Genomic DNA, 15,512 nt, shown 5'->3' with positions numbered 1-15,512 from the left:
AGCTTTCTTATTAGCAAAGGATGATGCAGGCTGTCTGATCAAAAAAAAAAAAAAAAGGATGATGCAGGCTGTTGATTATTGGCTTGAATTAGGTGGCAAAGTCAGAAATTTGTTTTTTTCAGAGGGAGACCAAGTTAAATTGATCGATTATTTTCAAATACACAAAATAATATGCATATACTTTTCTTAAAAAAAACACATATATGCACAGTTTATACTTAAAACATGTCTTTAACATAATTTATTTTGGGGACCAAAAAGAATGAATATAAGAAAATAATAAATAATTTATTATTTAGAGAGCACCATAACTCTTTTTTTTTTGGGAAGAGCACCATAATTCAAGATAAATATTTTCTTTCATTAAGTCATGTATAATTATCTTGTAAATTATATTAATCACAATTAATATTTTTTTAAATAATTTTTTTATAGACACAATAAGATTTGAAACCTATAGTATCCTCTCCCTAATAATTGCCCTTTATTATTAGGCCAATACACTAATTGATTTTTTTTTTTCTCGTTTAGGTTAGCTTTGAATCTAAGTCTTTTATTTGACCACAAGCAAACTTTTTTCGTTAAACTAACAAGAACTCATATTCTTTAAACATGCAGTGAGACAGAGAGGTGAGAGTTCAGAGGGAGTTGAGACACAGGTTGGAGAGTTCAAAGGGAGTTGAGAGTGAGAGCGAGTGAGTCATGGTTGGATAAAAAGAATAGGAAAAAAAAATCAATAAACAGATATATATATATATATATATATATATATATAACCGAAACCTCTGAAACTCCCACAATTTTCCACATCATTGTTTTAATTTATAAAAAAATTTAATTTTTTAAATTAAATAGTGAGAGAGTCCTAACAGGAGTCTCTTATATATATATATATATATATATATATATATATATATAAAAGTAATAACAGGAGTCTTAACAAGAATTCCCTTTGATTTTCCTTCTAAGCGTGACAAAATCTTTGAAAACCCTAAAACAGCTTCCTCTGTCCATCTCCACTAAGAGAGAAAACCCTAAGTTTCAATTTCTTTGGTACACTTGCTCTTGCTTTTTCTCTTTTTTGTGAATAAGGTTTTTTTTTTTTTTTTTTTTTTTTTTTTTTTTTTTTTTTTTTTTTTTTTGCTTTTGTTTTGTGTCTGGTGGAGGTGATCTTGCAATTGTCTGTTCTTGCAGGCCCCATGAGATTTTACATGACTTTCATTGGCGATGGAGTAGTACTTTACATTATATAGTATAACTACAAGTATTGCAGTAAGTTTGCTAACTTTTTGTATGGTTCAAAGATGCTATATTCTATGTTATTTTAGATTATATAACCTTAACCTTTACATTACAGAGACGTATGTTAGATTGTCTCACATCAGAGGTAGCTTATTGCATTTATTGTACAAGTTTTCAATTCCTTTTGTGTGGATATTTTTTCACAGCTGTGGAGTAAGGTCTATGCACTATATGTTATCTTATGTTTTCTCTTATGGTGTCATGCTTCTTTGTTTATTAATTAAAGATTATGTTGGAAGCCTATATTATTTGCACCTTTAAAGTGTTCGACAATGTTTGAAACAAATTTTTCATCAATTAGGAAGAATTGGATAATAAAAACTTAGAAAAGCTTTCCATTCTTACTGAAATTGTCTCGCAATAATGACTATATATATATATTTTTTTGTTTTTATAGTTTGTAGGTTTTGAATCTTTTGATTTTTAATTTTATTGTCTTTTGAAAGTATGACAATCTGAATTTTTGGGTTCAATTTTTTGCAATATTTGAAACTTTTTGGCAAATTTCAACTGTTATAACTATGAATTATTCTCATGAAGGTAACTTATCTTTCTCTTATATTTCTCTATTTGGTAGTCAAATATATTTTGTTTTGTTTCAATAAATTCTAGGCAATGCCAGTGAATTTTTTTATTTATTTTTTTTTTTTCCTTTCGGAAGTTTTAACATCAGAATTTTTTAGTTATTTTTTTGCTATTTCTAAATTTGTTAGCTAGATTTTTTGCAACCCGTTGCATGTTCAAGCAATGGCTTATTCATCAAATTGTAACTCAAAAAAATAGGAGCAATTCATGCAATAGTATAGTTTCATAATCAATTTAAAACTTTATAAAATTATTTTAGTCTATTATAAATAGGTAAGTTCCTGTGCGTTGTATGGGTTTCTGACTAGTAGTATTTTAATTGGGTGGAGAATAAAAAAGTTTTTTTTTTAGCTTTCAGTTACAATGCACAGCCATATATAGCTGTGCATTGTAGCAAGATAAGTAAAAAATATACCTATATCTTCACAGCTGCAGCACTTTTTTTAATATATAATGGTGCTAAAAAGTTAGCAGCACTTTTTTTAATATATAATGGTGCTAAAAATAACTTTTTAGCACCACTATTATTAGTGCTCTTACAACTTTGTAAAATTCTTTTTATTTTTAAATATCAAGAGAAATAAAGCCAGCTGCACTTCCCCCACTCCCTCCGCGTGGGATTAAAAAACTCAGAATTGCTTTTGCGGCACTTTTGCTTTTCACTTTTCAGCCAACTTTGAATTGCTTTTTTCATACTTTTGCTTTGCTAACTTTGACATGTAATCAAAATCAGTTATGAATTTTCATCCAAAAAAAAAAAAAATCAGTTATGAATTACTAGCCTCATCACATGCGTGCAATAAGAATCTTTTTCTGTAGTTTTTATTATTATTATTTTTAAGGAACATGGGGTAATTTTGGTTGTGTACATGGGATAATGGGAAGTTTTATAGAACGTGGGTAGGTTTTATATATATATATATATATATATATATATATATATATATATTTTATCAATTTACAATTTTACTTTATTTTTATGTTTTAGGTATAAGGATAAGTTAATTAAATTAGGGGTATTTTTGAAAAAAAAAATAATAATAATAACTAACTTTCTGAATCCTCTTAATATATAGAGATTATGTGTGTAGAACAAAAAGATTTGTTAGGCTAATTAACCAACGTTAGACATGGCCAACAGGGGCTTGGCTCAGCTGGGTATGGTTCGTTCGCTCAGCCTAACACACTCAGGTTCAATTCCCGCTACCAACAGGAGTCCGTTGGTGGGCATCACATCCTTAAACGTGTGTGCTCTGCCCAGGGGTTTAATATAACCATAAATATGACAGTATGTTTTGCTAAAAGATGAGCATGTTTATTTCCCTACCTACATACATAGGAAAACACAACACATTCCTAATTAACATCATGACATGAAGCTTGAATCCCATAAATTATAGGCATTACCGAAGCTGAAGGAGGAGACAGATCTGCAAGCGCACGAAAGACATTAAGAGAATTGCCTTCTAAAATGAACTCCTGTAATCCCACATCTTTGGCAAACTGTGCTTTGGCCTCCACCTCCAAAGGACCCCAAGGAGCTTGAAATTTCTTACTCAATGCAGCCATCACTAGACCATTAGCATCACGATTTATTACCCCAACCCTAGATTCTTTTTGTGCTTTAAAAACAGTTCCATCCACATTAACTTTATACATGTGACCAGAAGGAGGAATCAAACGTTGTACCAACGAATCTGAGTGCTTTGGTACATCGGCGGTATCTTCCTGATACTCCAGCAACAACGATGATGCTCCACAAAGCAACTCCAACTCACCAATCCTTTTTCCTCCCTTTCGAATTTCATTCCGGTTACCCCACAACCTCCAAGCAATCGTCCCCACCAACGCAATGACACCTTCATCGCAATGATCATTCATTGTCATCTTCCAAAATAGCTCTAGAAAACTATTGAATAGACCATCATAATTGGGCTTAAAAATCCTAGAACAGCCCCAAATTCTTTTAGCTCTTGGACATGACCAAAATAAATGGCCTGAAGTCTTGGACACGAACACGGACATAGATGTGGTATGATACGGGTATGGGAGGTATGACATTTTTTTGAAAAATTAAGGTACGACAAGTTTGGGGTATGACTATTAATTAATTAATTAAAATTTATTTATGTATATTTTAAATATTTTTGGACATAATTCATAATTATTTTAAGTTTTAAAATTAGTAAAACCTATCAATCAAATTTTCAGTACTTATTTTGCCTACAATGTTTCAATTTAATAAATAATAAAAATTATATCACAGCAATAATACATTAACCAAATAAATTATTTTACCTAATGATATTTCAACTTAATAAATACTAAATTGCTGACAGCCAGCAGGCAAGTCACAACAAATAAAACTAAGTAGAGTCATTCCTATCTTTGTTGCATGCATCTTCATATCCAATTGAAGTCATGAGTCAACAAATAGCTTCCTATAAACTATGTTTCTGTACAAATTTGAATACCCACTTTTGCAAGTAGAGTCATCCATGTCTTTATTCCTTTCTCACTTAAACATCCATAAAAAATACAACTTATCGTCTCAACACATTAAATTAACAATAAAATAATAAGAATAAGAATAAGAATAGCTTAGTGGAAAGTTCAACACATTAAATAAAATTAAAGTTTAGTATGGTCATACGGCATAAGAAAAGTTTATCAAAATTCTTCCTTCGTTAGCCACTGGAATGTCATGAAAACAACTAGCTCAAATTAATGTGTGATCGTCATTTTTTTTTTTTTTTTTAATGTATTAAATAAATCAAGAAGAAAGGGAAATCACTATTCTTTTTCTGTCCTAGAAGCCATCAGCCTTACAAAATCGGCCCAGCGGACTTATAAAAAGTAGCCCATGAGAAGATTGTGATTTGGGAGCAATGGAATTGTACATGTACATAAAGAAAAGCACAATACAAAAAGCTTTCAGACTTTCATCATGAGCTTTATATATTCTATAATGGGCCAGCCCAGTTGATATCTGAGGAGTTCTGAATCTTCGGATGTGTAGACCGCCCTGGAAAAAAGTAACACGCGTAAAAATATTTTAGAGGATAACAGCCCTTATTGAATCAATGAATCCAAGCAAAAAAGTAAAAAACAAATGCACTTATGAAGTCCACCCGAAGCAACGGTTGACCCAAGTCAACCGTTGATTGCTTAGAAATAGGGTAATAATCCATATAGTTGGTCTTAGATAATCTGGGGAGTGTGAGAAGCCTGTCCAGACCACAGATATGGATATTTCCCTAAGAATAGTTATCCCATCCTTACTGTTGTTCGTGCTTTTCATCGTAGACCTTGGAGAAGGCCACAATAGTTGTCCCGAATTACGGTGTGGAAACGGTCCACCCATCCGATTTCCTTTCCGACTCAAAGACAGGCAGCCAGACCAGCACTCTGGCTATCCTGGCTTTGATCTCTACTGCTCTCATAATAATGATACGGTGCTTGAGCTGCCTACTTCAGTAAAAGCCTTTGTTAAAAACATTGATTACAAATCTCAGTTAATTGAAGTAACTGACTCAGATAATTGCTTTCCACGGAAAATTCTGAGACTCAATTTATCTTCCTCTCCTTTCCAATTCAAAAATTCTCTTTATAACTATTCCCTTTTCAGTTGTACGCCAGATACAGAATATTATTCATATCCGGTCCCTTGTCTTAATAGCGCTTCAACCTCAGTTCTTGCTTTTTCTTCGGATCATGACATCGACGACTTGCCCATATTATCGTGTACAAAGATGTATACCGTTTCATCAGTTCCATTTGATATATGGAGTTATTCTTCTCTTGAATTGACATGGTCCGGACCGAAGTGCGGACACTGTGAAGGGAAAGGCAAGATATGTAGATTCGAGAGTAATAGCACTGATTTGAAAACAGAGTGCTTCGACCCCGACAAAGACACAGGTATTGTATTATTTCTACCCAATTTCCACTTCTATAATCACACAAGTTCTGTTTCATGCCAACATATATTAATTTTATCAAAGCTTAGTTTGTAAGTGTTCTGCAACGGTAATTTCCCGAAACAATCCAAGAAATTAGGGCTTTTTTTTTTTTTCACCAAAGGAACATTATTTTAGAACTGGGCTTGTAAGTTGTGTCCGTATCCATTCTTGAAGTAATATTTTTCCTTCCGTTCAAAAGAACATTATTTTAGAAGTGGGCTTGTGTCAAAAGAAAAATTATTAGATACTGTTAAGTAAAGCATAGAGCGATCTAGTTCTTTTACAAAAATTGTGAATTTTATCATGAATTTAATGAGTAAGACTCACTATTACACAGTATAAAAAAAAAGTTTAAATTGTACTTCTATAGTAATAGTACTAAATAATTATGCATGTGTGTATGTCTGTTTCTCCAAAATAATAATAATAATAATTACGCATGTCTCAAAAGCCCTTGAATAGGCAGGTAGCTCATTAGTTGAAACTAAACCTTGCAATATTAAGATAAACTTTACCTAAAAAGATTAGCATAAGTGTGGTAATTGATTAATTGAGGAAAACCATTGCTCAGCACATTAAACATCTTAAAACTCTAAAACAGAACAAAAATATTGAATGCAACACTACCTTGCTAATAAATGTAATTATTCAACATCTTAGGGGTACAATGACTTGCATCTTAGGAGTACAATGACTTGATACTTCCCCATCACATAATAACTTATTCTACTAATTAAAGTCATGGTGGAATCCACTATTTATGTAAGAGAAAGGACTATCATGTTTATGTACACATGAATTATCTAAATATTGTTTGACTAATAGTGATAAACTTTTACACAATTATCTTTTGTTTTCTGATAAGTGTAATTAGAAGCTGATCATGTTAAAATATTTTACAGGTAGATCAAGAAAAATAATGACCACTGGTGAGTTGTCCGTTGGCCATTTGAAAATTCAGTGTAAATTACCTTTTGTTTTCTTGACTCATGAATATTTAATATGCAGTTTCCATCTTGGGATAATTTCTTTTGACACTAGTAGTCTATGCACTCTACCGTGTCTATAGCTATGACAAAACAGAAAAAGAAAATCAAGCTAGGATTGAAACTTTTTTGGAGGATTACAAAGCTCTCAAGCCCACAAGGTACTCATATAACGATGTTAAAAGAATTACAAATCAATTTACTGAGAAATTAGGACAAGGAGCCTATGGAACAGTGTTCAAAGGAAAGTTTTCGAATGAAATCCATGTAGCTGTGAAGATCTTGAACAGTTCCAAGGGAAATGGGGAAGAATTTATAAATGAAGTGGGAACAATGGGTAGAATCCACCATGTTAATGTGGTTCGCTTGGTTGGCTTTTGTGCAGATGGATTTAGAAGAGCTCTAGTTTATGAGTTCTTACCAAATGATTCACTAGAGAAGTTCATTTCCTCAATAGATTCTAATCGTTTCCTTGGTTGGGAAAAGTTACAAGTCATTGCTCTTGGCATAGCAAAAGGAATTGAATATCTTCACCAAGGATGTGATCAACGAATCCTCCATTTTGATATTAAACCTCATAATATTTTGCTAGACCAAAATTTCAATCCAAAAATTTCTGATTTTGGTTTGGCCAAGTTGTGTGCTAAGGATCAAAGTGCAGTGTCCATGACCACAGCTAGGGGGACCATGGGTTACATTGCACCCGAAGTGTTCTCTAGGAACTTTGGGAGCGTTTCTTACAAATCAGATGTTTACAGTTTTGGAATATTGTTGCTTGAAATGGTTGGAGGTAGGAAAAATGTTGATGTAACTGTGGAGAACACTAGCCAAATATATTTCCCAGAATGGATCTACAATTTGTTAGAGCAAAAAGAAGACCTACGAGTCTATGTTGAGGATAATGAAGATGCTAAAATTGGAAAGAATCTCGCAATTGTGGGACTCTGGTGCATTCAGTGGCACCCAGTGGATCGTCCTTCTATGAAAGTTGTGGTCCAAATGTTGGAGGGAGAAGGAGATAAGTTAACCATGCCCCCTAATCCATTTGCGTCTACAAACCCCACGAGAATCAATATAAGTATGCCTACAAGGCATCTAAACCACGAGTTAGAAGTCATCCTAGAATCAGAGTAAGTATATAAAGTAGGAGTCCTTGACAATCATAAAAGTTGCAATCATGTTGTACTCAAGGATTGAAATTATTTATCATGTGGTCAATGTAGGGACTTCGAATTTTTTTATATGAAGTACGAGGAAGATAATGCTCATAAAAATCTCTTAATTTCTTGTTGAGGTAGGAAAGAATATAAGTTTTATTTTTTATGTTTATTAAATTTTTATATTTTATTTTTATAATTTTCACAATTTTTTTAGAATAAGGCTTTATTTCCTTATTTTAGAGACTTTTAAAGAGTATTTTAGTTAAAATTGAGCCTTTATATGGAATGGTATAAATTAAGATTTGTTTTAGAAAAAAAAAAGTTGGGCAAAACTTCTTATTTCTAGCCTAATTTTGTGCAATGATCCTAGATGCTCTAGGACTTCCTTGGTGATTTCTGATTTAATTTAGTGGTTGTAGCCTTCAGGCATTCATACTATTTAGTAATAAAAAATTTCAAAGAGTGTTTATTGTTTTTTTCTGATGGATGCTAGAGGACTCTTTGCTCACTCCATGAAATTTGCTTGTAATCAAATTAAATTCTTAATGTATATTATTTGATGTAAAATGAGTTAAACTTTGTTAAGAAGAAGCCTAGTCAAACCCTGTGCCAAACAACACATGTCACCTTCACAAAGTAACCCTGTTTATGTACAACACCCACTGCCAAAAAAATAGAAGGTATTTTCCAAGGGTCAAAACCCTTGAAAAACATATGAAAAACTCGAAAAAAAAGTTTTATTTTTTAGAGCCTGGGGAACCTTGATGACCTTTGAAATATATACACCATTGAAAATGAAATTTCAAAAGCCTTCACAAACCTCAAAACAAGTGTTTTATCTTTATTGATGATCGCCAACCCTTGGAAAAGGTAAAAATAACTAAAGGTCCAAAAATTTGAAATTACAACCCTAGATAAATGAGGTTGTTAAAGGGTCTCCCAACCCTCGAAATAAGGTTTTTCTCTTTTTTCGCTTAAAATTTTTCTTTTTTAAAAAGAACCACAACCATGCACATATACTTTAAAGAACTACATATTACAAAATCTATATTATATCAAAACACAATATTATGGGCCTATTCGGTAAGGAAACTTGAAAACTATTTTGGGTTGATTAAAAGCCAAATACATGGGCCCCACTTTTAAGTTATGTGTTTGGCAAGGGTACTCAAATGAGGTTTTTTAGATAACAGTTCTCAGTTTAGGTGATTGAAAACAGGTATTTTAGGTGATTGAAAGCATGTATTTTGAGAACTCTTGAAGAGTAGTTTTTAGTATTCAAATATAACCGGGTCCAAATCTCCTTCAATATGCGCTGCAAGTCTTCAACCACACGTACATCAAATTAAAAGACCACATATTACAAACTCCACAATAGTTCTAAAATTATAATAGGATAACTGGGATACAACAAAAGTTCACATATCCTCGCATGCCTCAAGGTAGTACCTGCCATTAAAGAGGGAAAAAATCAATAACTTTACCATTATGATATCTCCTAGTTTTGAAAAGCCACATCAAAAAGTTATTTATTTAACTAACTTTGCAATTAATAAACATTTTTTTTTAAAATATATATTTCAAGCGTGTTTTAACTTATTCTAAGGGAATTAATAACATTTGAGATAAAATTGAGTAATTTAACCACGCAACTTTGTAGTTTACTAGCTATTTGCTACGTTAATATTGAATTGGGTTATCCAACATGATCCAACCCACAACCTAACTGCAAATTAGATCAGTCTGATCTAGAGAATGAAATGAACCAAACTGGATAGTTCAATGACCAAGAGTTGATTTTGATCATTTACCTTGACTTCAAGGGTTGATTTTTTCAATTCAACTAATTTTTACACAATAATTTATGTTGATTCTATATTTATAGTCTAGTAGTTCATATTTTGTGTCTAAATGCTTCATAATAAGATTTCTCGCTCTATCCATGTTACCTTAGATTGCAGCAACGATTCAAGTACTAATGTCGAATTGCAATATTTGGATTTCAAAGAAGATAAGATGCATAGGAAAGAAGATTTATGTTCTAGTTGACCAAGACTAGTAAATGTTCAAAATCAAGATATACAATCTGATGCAATCTGGCATCTCATTCACACTAATAACCAAAACAAAATGGTAGGAAAAGGCGTAACTAAGAGTAGGACAAATGATGTATAAACTGGTCTTAGTTTATGTCCAAGTCCAACTACGAAGATGATGAGAAGTTTCACTAGCTAGTTGACTGAAGAAGATATTATCTTTAGTGACAGCAATGATAAAAAGAAAAAAAATCCTGTCCAATAATTAATTTATGCACACACACACAAAAGACAGATTGATTAGAAAGGACAAATAGGGGAGAATGATTATTTGTTGAGTATAAAAATCAGTACCGGCCACTTTGTCATGTTCAACCAATTTCATACCTGCTCTTTTTGAACATGAATTTGTTGACTATTTGAAAAGCTCAATTTGTATGATAAAGCGGGCACTGTGCTATTCCCCTAAAAATGCTCTAAAAAGTCTCACCGATATTTGTGTGATGTGTTCCATGCACCTTCCTATCAAATTGAAGCCATGAGTCAACAAATACGACTTTTGCAAGCAGTGTAATTCTTTTCTTTCTTGTTTTCACATTTTAGATTCTATTCATTTTTTTAAAAAAAATGTAATTGTCTAATGGAGATTCATGTTTTACTTTACCTCCTAAACTGAGAATTACTCGATTATTATGACACGGTACTATTGCTTTTGCGAAAAGTTTCCCCCATTACAATATAGAATCCAAAGAGAAATAATAATGAAACTTCAATGAACTTGTTAAATTGAGAGGGCACTTGTGCATCAACATGACCCACCATCACCAACCAAAACTAAACACAGTTATGGTCCATGGAAATTTCATGGAAGTCTCTTTATAATTATGTGGCAGCTCTTCACTTGGTTTAGCTTGCGTGTTATGCACACAAAACAGGACACAAGCAGTATCTCTGTTTAGTAGCTAAATTCCACGTAGCTACACTTGCATCACAAATTCACATTAATCCATTAACACTTCATTTGAAAGTTCTTAAAAGAGTGAAATAAAATAGAATGAGTAAATCATAAAAGAACAAAAGAGAAAGGAATAAAATGGAATGTATTTAAGTAATGGAATCTAATGAGAAATAATAAGAAAACTTGTACCAAAATCGTTTTTTAAAGGAGATGCTTCCAAATTAATCCTACAACAATAAACTTATGCTCTAATATCGATTGAAAAATCGCGTTATAGGAGATGCTTCCATATTAATCTGAAACAATGAACCTATGCTTTGATACCAATTGAAAAATTGCTATTTAGACCCCTAATTTGCCATCAATCTTGGCACTAGATACTTTTTTCAATTTGGCATTACATTCAACTAGTTCTTCTTCCAAGCTCTTGACCTTAAACCTATGGAAGAAATTCTCACACTTAACTTCATCCATTACATTCAACTATTTGTAATCTTGGCAATAGTTCTTTTTACATTCACTATTTGTAATGTTAGCAAATTTCCATGTCAAAAATCAAAATGGTTTTAGTGTAATTGAAAGTTTCCATATATTTTAATTTCATTTAAATTGTAATTGCATTGAGTCATTGAAGTTCAAGTTCAGAAGAAAGAGTACAAGTGCTGCAGAAGGATTCTTGATTGAGCAAGATTCATCATGTTAGGCGAAATTATGTGTAAGACAACAAAATTCGAGTTTTTTTTTTACACAAAACAGTTTCCTTGAAATCCGTTTAACACTCGATCGGGCAAGTTTGCCTAAGAAAATCAGTTTTTTTTTTTTTTTTTTGGGACTTATAATTGAATAACAAACTCCTTTGAGTAGGACATTTATCAATTTTAATTTTAAGAAATAGTATTTAACATGCCTCAAAGTTACATTATTTTTCATATAATTATCAATTTTATTGAGAATCACACATAGAAAGCTTTAAGAGAGAATCTCTATATGCAATTGTATAGCAGAATCTGAATGTAAAATACATAGCCTCCGGTTTTTATATATAGAATCAAAGGAGAGCGAGAAAATAGGAAAAGACCTAAATGACTATTACACGTGTGCTAACTCCACATTATAAGCTTAAGTAAAACACATGTCGTTTAGCTACTACAGTCATAAACTACAAGTATCTAAGCCAGCTGAATAAATACTGCTACTTTTTCAACTATAGCTCTGCTATTCCATCCATCTGCAACAAATTTCCTTAAAAATACTATGAGCTATATTCCCAATTATATGAATTTGCAAAGAAAAACTCGCTTTGGACTAGAACCACAAATACGTTGTAACTTAAAATGTTACGAAATCCCATGATGTGGACAACATTGACTAGAACTTTATGGAGTCCATGATAATTTAAAGTATGTCGATGTAACGAGGAATGCTTTGGCCACCTTGTCATGCTCAATTAATTTCATACCAACTCATTTTCTTCTCTTCTTTTTTTCCTCCCTTTATGGAGTCCATGATAATTTAAAGTATGTCGATGTAACGAGGAATGCTTTGGCCACCTTGTCATGCTCAATTAATTTCATACCAACTCATTTTCTTCTCTTCTTTTTTTCCTCCTTGTGGAATTTCATACTAGATCTTTGTTTCCCTTGAAACAATGTTATCATGATTGAGTAAATGCAGCTTCCTTATCTTTTTCCAAAGTCCCAAACTTGACATGAAATGAATTTATAGATAACTTTATTAACTAATTATTTTTTCAATGATGGACACTATTAGTTCATAATAAAGACACCAATTTGTTTCGGTGTAAGTAGGATTCGAATTTAAGTCTCTTATTTGAGAATGAATTTTTTTTACAAATGAGTTAATTTTAGTTTATGAATTTATTAACTACTTATTTCTTTTGATGATTTGATAGTAGCTGGTGGTTCAAGAGTTAAACAACTCAATTGACACTTCTTGTTATTTTTAACTTTTTAATGGAGATGTTTAAGATTCAAGTCCTTTTAACCCAACTATCAAATTATAAAGTCATTTTTATTGGAAACAATATATATATCTCAATTACGTAACAAGCTTTTTGTGAATTTATTAACTATAGGGTAAAAAGAGCTTATTTGATGGTAAGAGGCTCATCAACAATATGGATAAGTTTTGTGCGGGTTCTATGCATGATGAGAAAGTATTTGTTGTTTCTAGAATACCAAGTCAGCATCTAGTTGGTGTTTCATGGTCCAATTAAAACTTGACACCTGTATGAAATGACAGGTCAGGATACTAGCTCATTTAAATTAAAAGTACAGAAATGCCCTTGAAAATTTTCAAACTCCCGCCCCTTTAACACGCTTTACACTTTCATAAAATCGAAAGATTATCTTCTCCTTCTTTCTCTGTTTCTCTCTAGTACAACAGTACACACCAGCCCCTTGCACCTCCATGTACTCTCTCTCTCAACTCCAAAGTTTGACATCCACTGCTTAGCATCGCCGCCGGATATAGAGACACACAGCTAAACATTACCAGTTCCTACGAGACCGGCCTTTGTCTTGTCGGAAAACGCCTAAAACCATCTCTTCTTCTCGTTGTTTCCAAATTCCAACCTTCGACACCAGAAGTTTTCTCGTACTTCCAACAAATAACGTTGCAAGAAGGTCTTCTCTCCCTCTGTTTTTATTTTATTTTATTTATTTATAAATTTTTCTGTTTATAGAGATGTGTTTTGTTTAAATTTTTTTTTTTTTTTTTGAATTATACATGTTTGATAAAATGCTTCAGTGAGGATGGCTGCACTAATAATACAGTAATAGTTTTTTATTATTATTATAAATCGTTTCCAGGTTGTCCATTATTACCAATCTTTGTTTTTCTCTCCAAAAAAAAGTCTTTGTTGAGTGTACATGATGACCAGAGAGTTGATAATCCAAAAGACTTGGGAGTCAGGCCCAGTGGAGGAGAGAGTTGCTTGGACTTGCTGAAGACTTTAGAATGCGACAAGAATTTGGAGATACACTGCTAAACATTACCAGTGCCATAAGAATTGCCCATCACCATCACCATCTTTCTCTTTCTTTTTCTTTTTTGGGCTTGTTAATTTTATTCATGAGTACTGCTCGTCTACTAATTATATGTAGTTTTCCAATTGGGTTAGTATGTTTTTCTTGAATTCTAATATACTTTATTGGGGCTAGATTCTTTACTTTGATAAATTTTGACCACCAAGTTTGAGAATTTGGTGTTTATTTATTTGGTCAAGTTGTTTTTATGTTGGACACATTCAATTGCAACCAAAAATAGAGGAAGGGAATTTGCTAAATTCAATTGGGTAGGATAGTTTACCTAGTTATCTCTGTTTGATTAATTGCACAAAATTTTGATGGCTATGAATGCTTGATTTAACCATTTTGTTTGATTTAAATGAATTATCAGAGCAATACAGCGTTTTCTTGGCATCTTTTGTTCATTTATTTGATACTATATTTGTTCGGTATCCTGTTCACATTATTTACAAGAAATACCCTTAAAGCATGGCAACGTAGCAACCCCAAAGTCTCAAATAGTTCGTAATTACAACAAAAACTTAAAGTATGGCAACATAGCAACCCCAAAGTCTCAAATAGTTTGTATTTACAAAAAAAAAAAAAAAAAAAAAAAAAAAAAAAAAAAAAAAAAAAAAAAAAAAAACTTAATTCAAACCGGCTAAAATGCATAATATAACCCTTCTACTCTCCACACTAGCTAGTGAATATATATATATATATATATATATATATAAATTTATGCTTGCGATGATTAGTTTCAACACAACACAATTTCATACTTGAATTGAACTCTTCTGCAAACATTAGTTTAAGCACAACTTTAATGTGTGCTTTTGTTTATTGTTTTTTTTTCCCCCCTAATATTGTTCTTTTTTTTAGGGCCTTGCAAAAAAATTCTGAAGTATGATGGATAGCTTTTTGGATGGTACTTGGGACTACATATTGCACAACCAATAGACAGCATTTTGGACTATTTTGGAACACATATTGCATAGTGGAGGAACATTTTGGACAATATCTTTTATTTGACAATTTTTTAGATAGCACAATTTTGACGATTAATTGTATAGCTAAACACTAATTATAACCATCAATTTGGAAATTTTTTGTAACTAATGAAGTTGCTCAAACATGATAGATTTTGTGTATATGTGTTTGAGTAGCTTCTAATTAAAAACTAATTATATGCAAATGATATAATTTTTTAATGCAATAGTACAATTTATTCTTATATTGTAGATTCTATATGTGCATGGTATGGTTATTCAAGGTGAATGATAGTTATGTATGGTGGTTGAATTGCAATGCTAGATTGTTTGAGCTGAAATAGAGTGGAGGAATGCTAGATTCTTCAAAGACCAAGAAAACTTTAAATCCATCTCCAAGACTACTGATCCATTATGCTAATATGAATACTCATCAAGGATTTTTTCTAATCCCTTAACTTGGTATTATTATGAACCAAACGTGACATTAAGTATATCAAAGAAG

At 31.9% G+C, this 15,512-nt stretch overlaps 2 protein-coding genes and 1 long non-coding RNA gene across 9 annotated transcripts in view; 2 read left to right on the top strand and 1 right to left on the bottom strand.

Annotated features, from left to right (window-relative positions):
* Positions 1 to 8,128, top strand: part of LOC126698100 (rust resistance kinase Lr10-like) — a 96,141-nt gene extending 88,013 nt beyond the window's left edge. The window contains exons 1-3 of one of the 4 annotated variants that reach the window (XM_050395103.1): positions 5,002 to 5,808; positions 6,752 to 6,778; positions 6,894 to 8,128. In XM_050395103.1, coding sequence (XP_050251060.1) covers positions 5,133 to 5,808; positions 6,752 to 6,778; positions 6,894 to 7,969 — 1,779 coding nt within the window. In that variant the 5' untranslated portion in view covers positions 5,002 to 5,132 and the 3' untranslated portion in view covers positions 7,970 to 8,128. Of the gene's footprint in view, positions 1 to 5,001; positions 5,809 to 6,751; positions 6,779 to 6,893 lie in introns of those variants that run through there. The other 3 variants (XM_050395102.1, XM_050395101.1, XM_050395100.1) reach the window with 3 other exon arrangements.
* Positions 1 to 15,512, bottom strand: part of LOC126698107 (rust resistance kinase Lr10-like) — a 144,189-nt gene that overhangs the window by 115,971 nt on the left and 12,706 nt on the right. The window lies entirely within an intron of this gene.
* On the top strand, positions 13,166 to 14,430 carry LOC126698114 (uncharacterized). The gene is made up of 2 exons (XR_007646383.1): positions 13,166 to 13,634; positions 13,821 to 14,430. It is a non-coding gene; the product is annotated as an uncharacterized LOC126698114 (long non-coding RNA).

Source organism: Quercus robur, chromosome 9 (genome assembly GCF_932294415.1).
Source record: "Quercus robur chromosome 9, dhQueRobu3.1, whole genome shotgun sequence".
In the NCBI taxonomy this organism is placed as follows: Eukaryota; Viridiplantae; Streptophyta; class Magnoliopsida; order Fagales; family Fagaceae; genus Quercus; species Quercus robur.
Note: the sequence above shows the minus strand (reverse complement) of the source record. Positions and strands in the feature narration are given on the sequence as shown.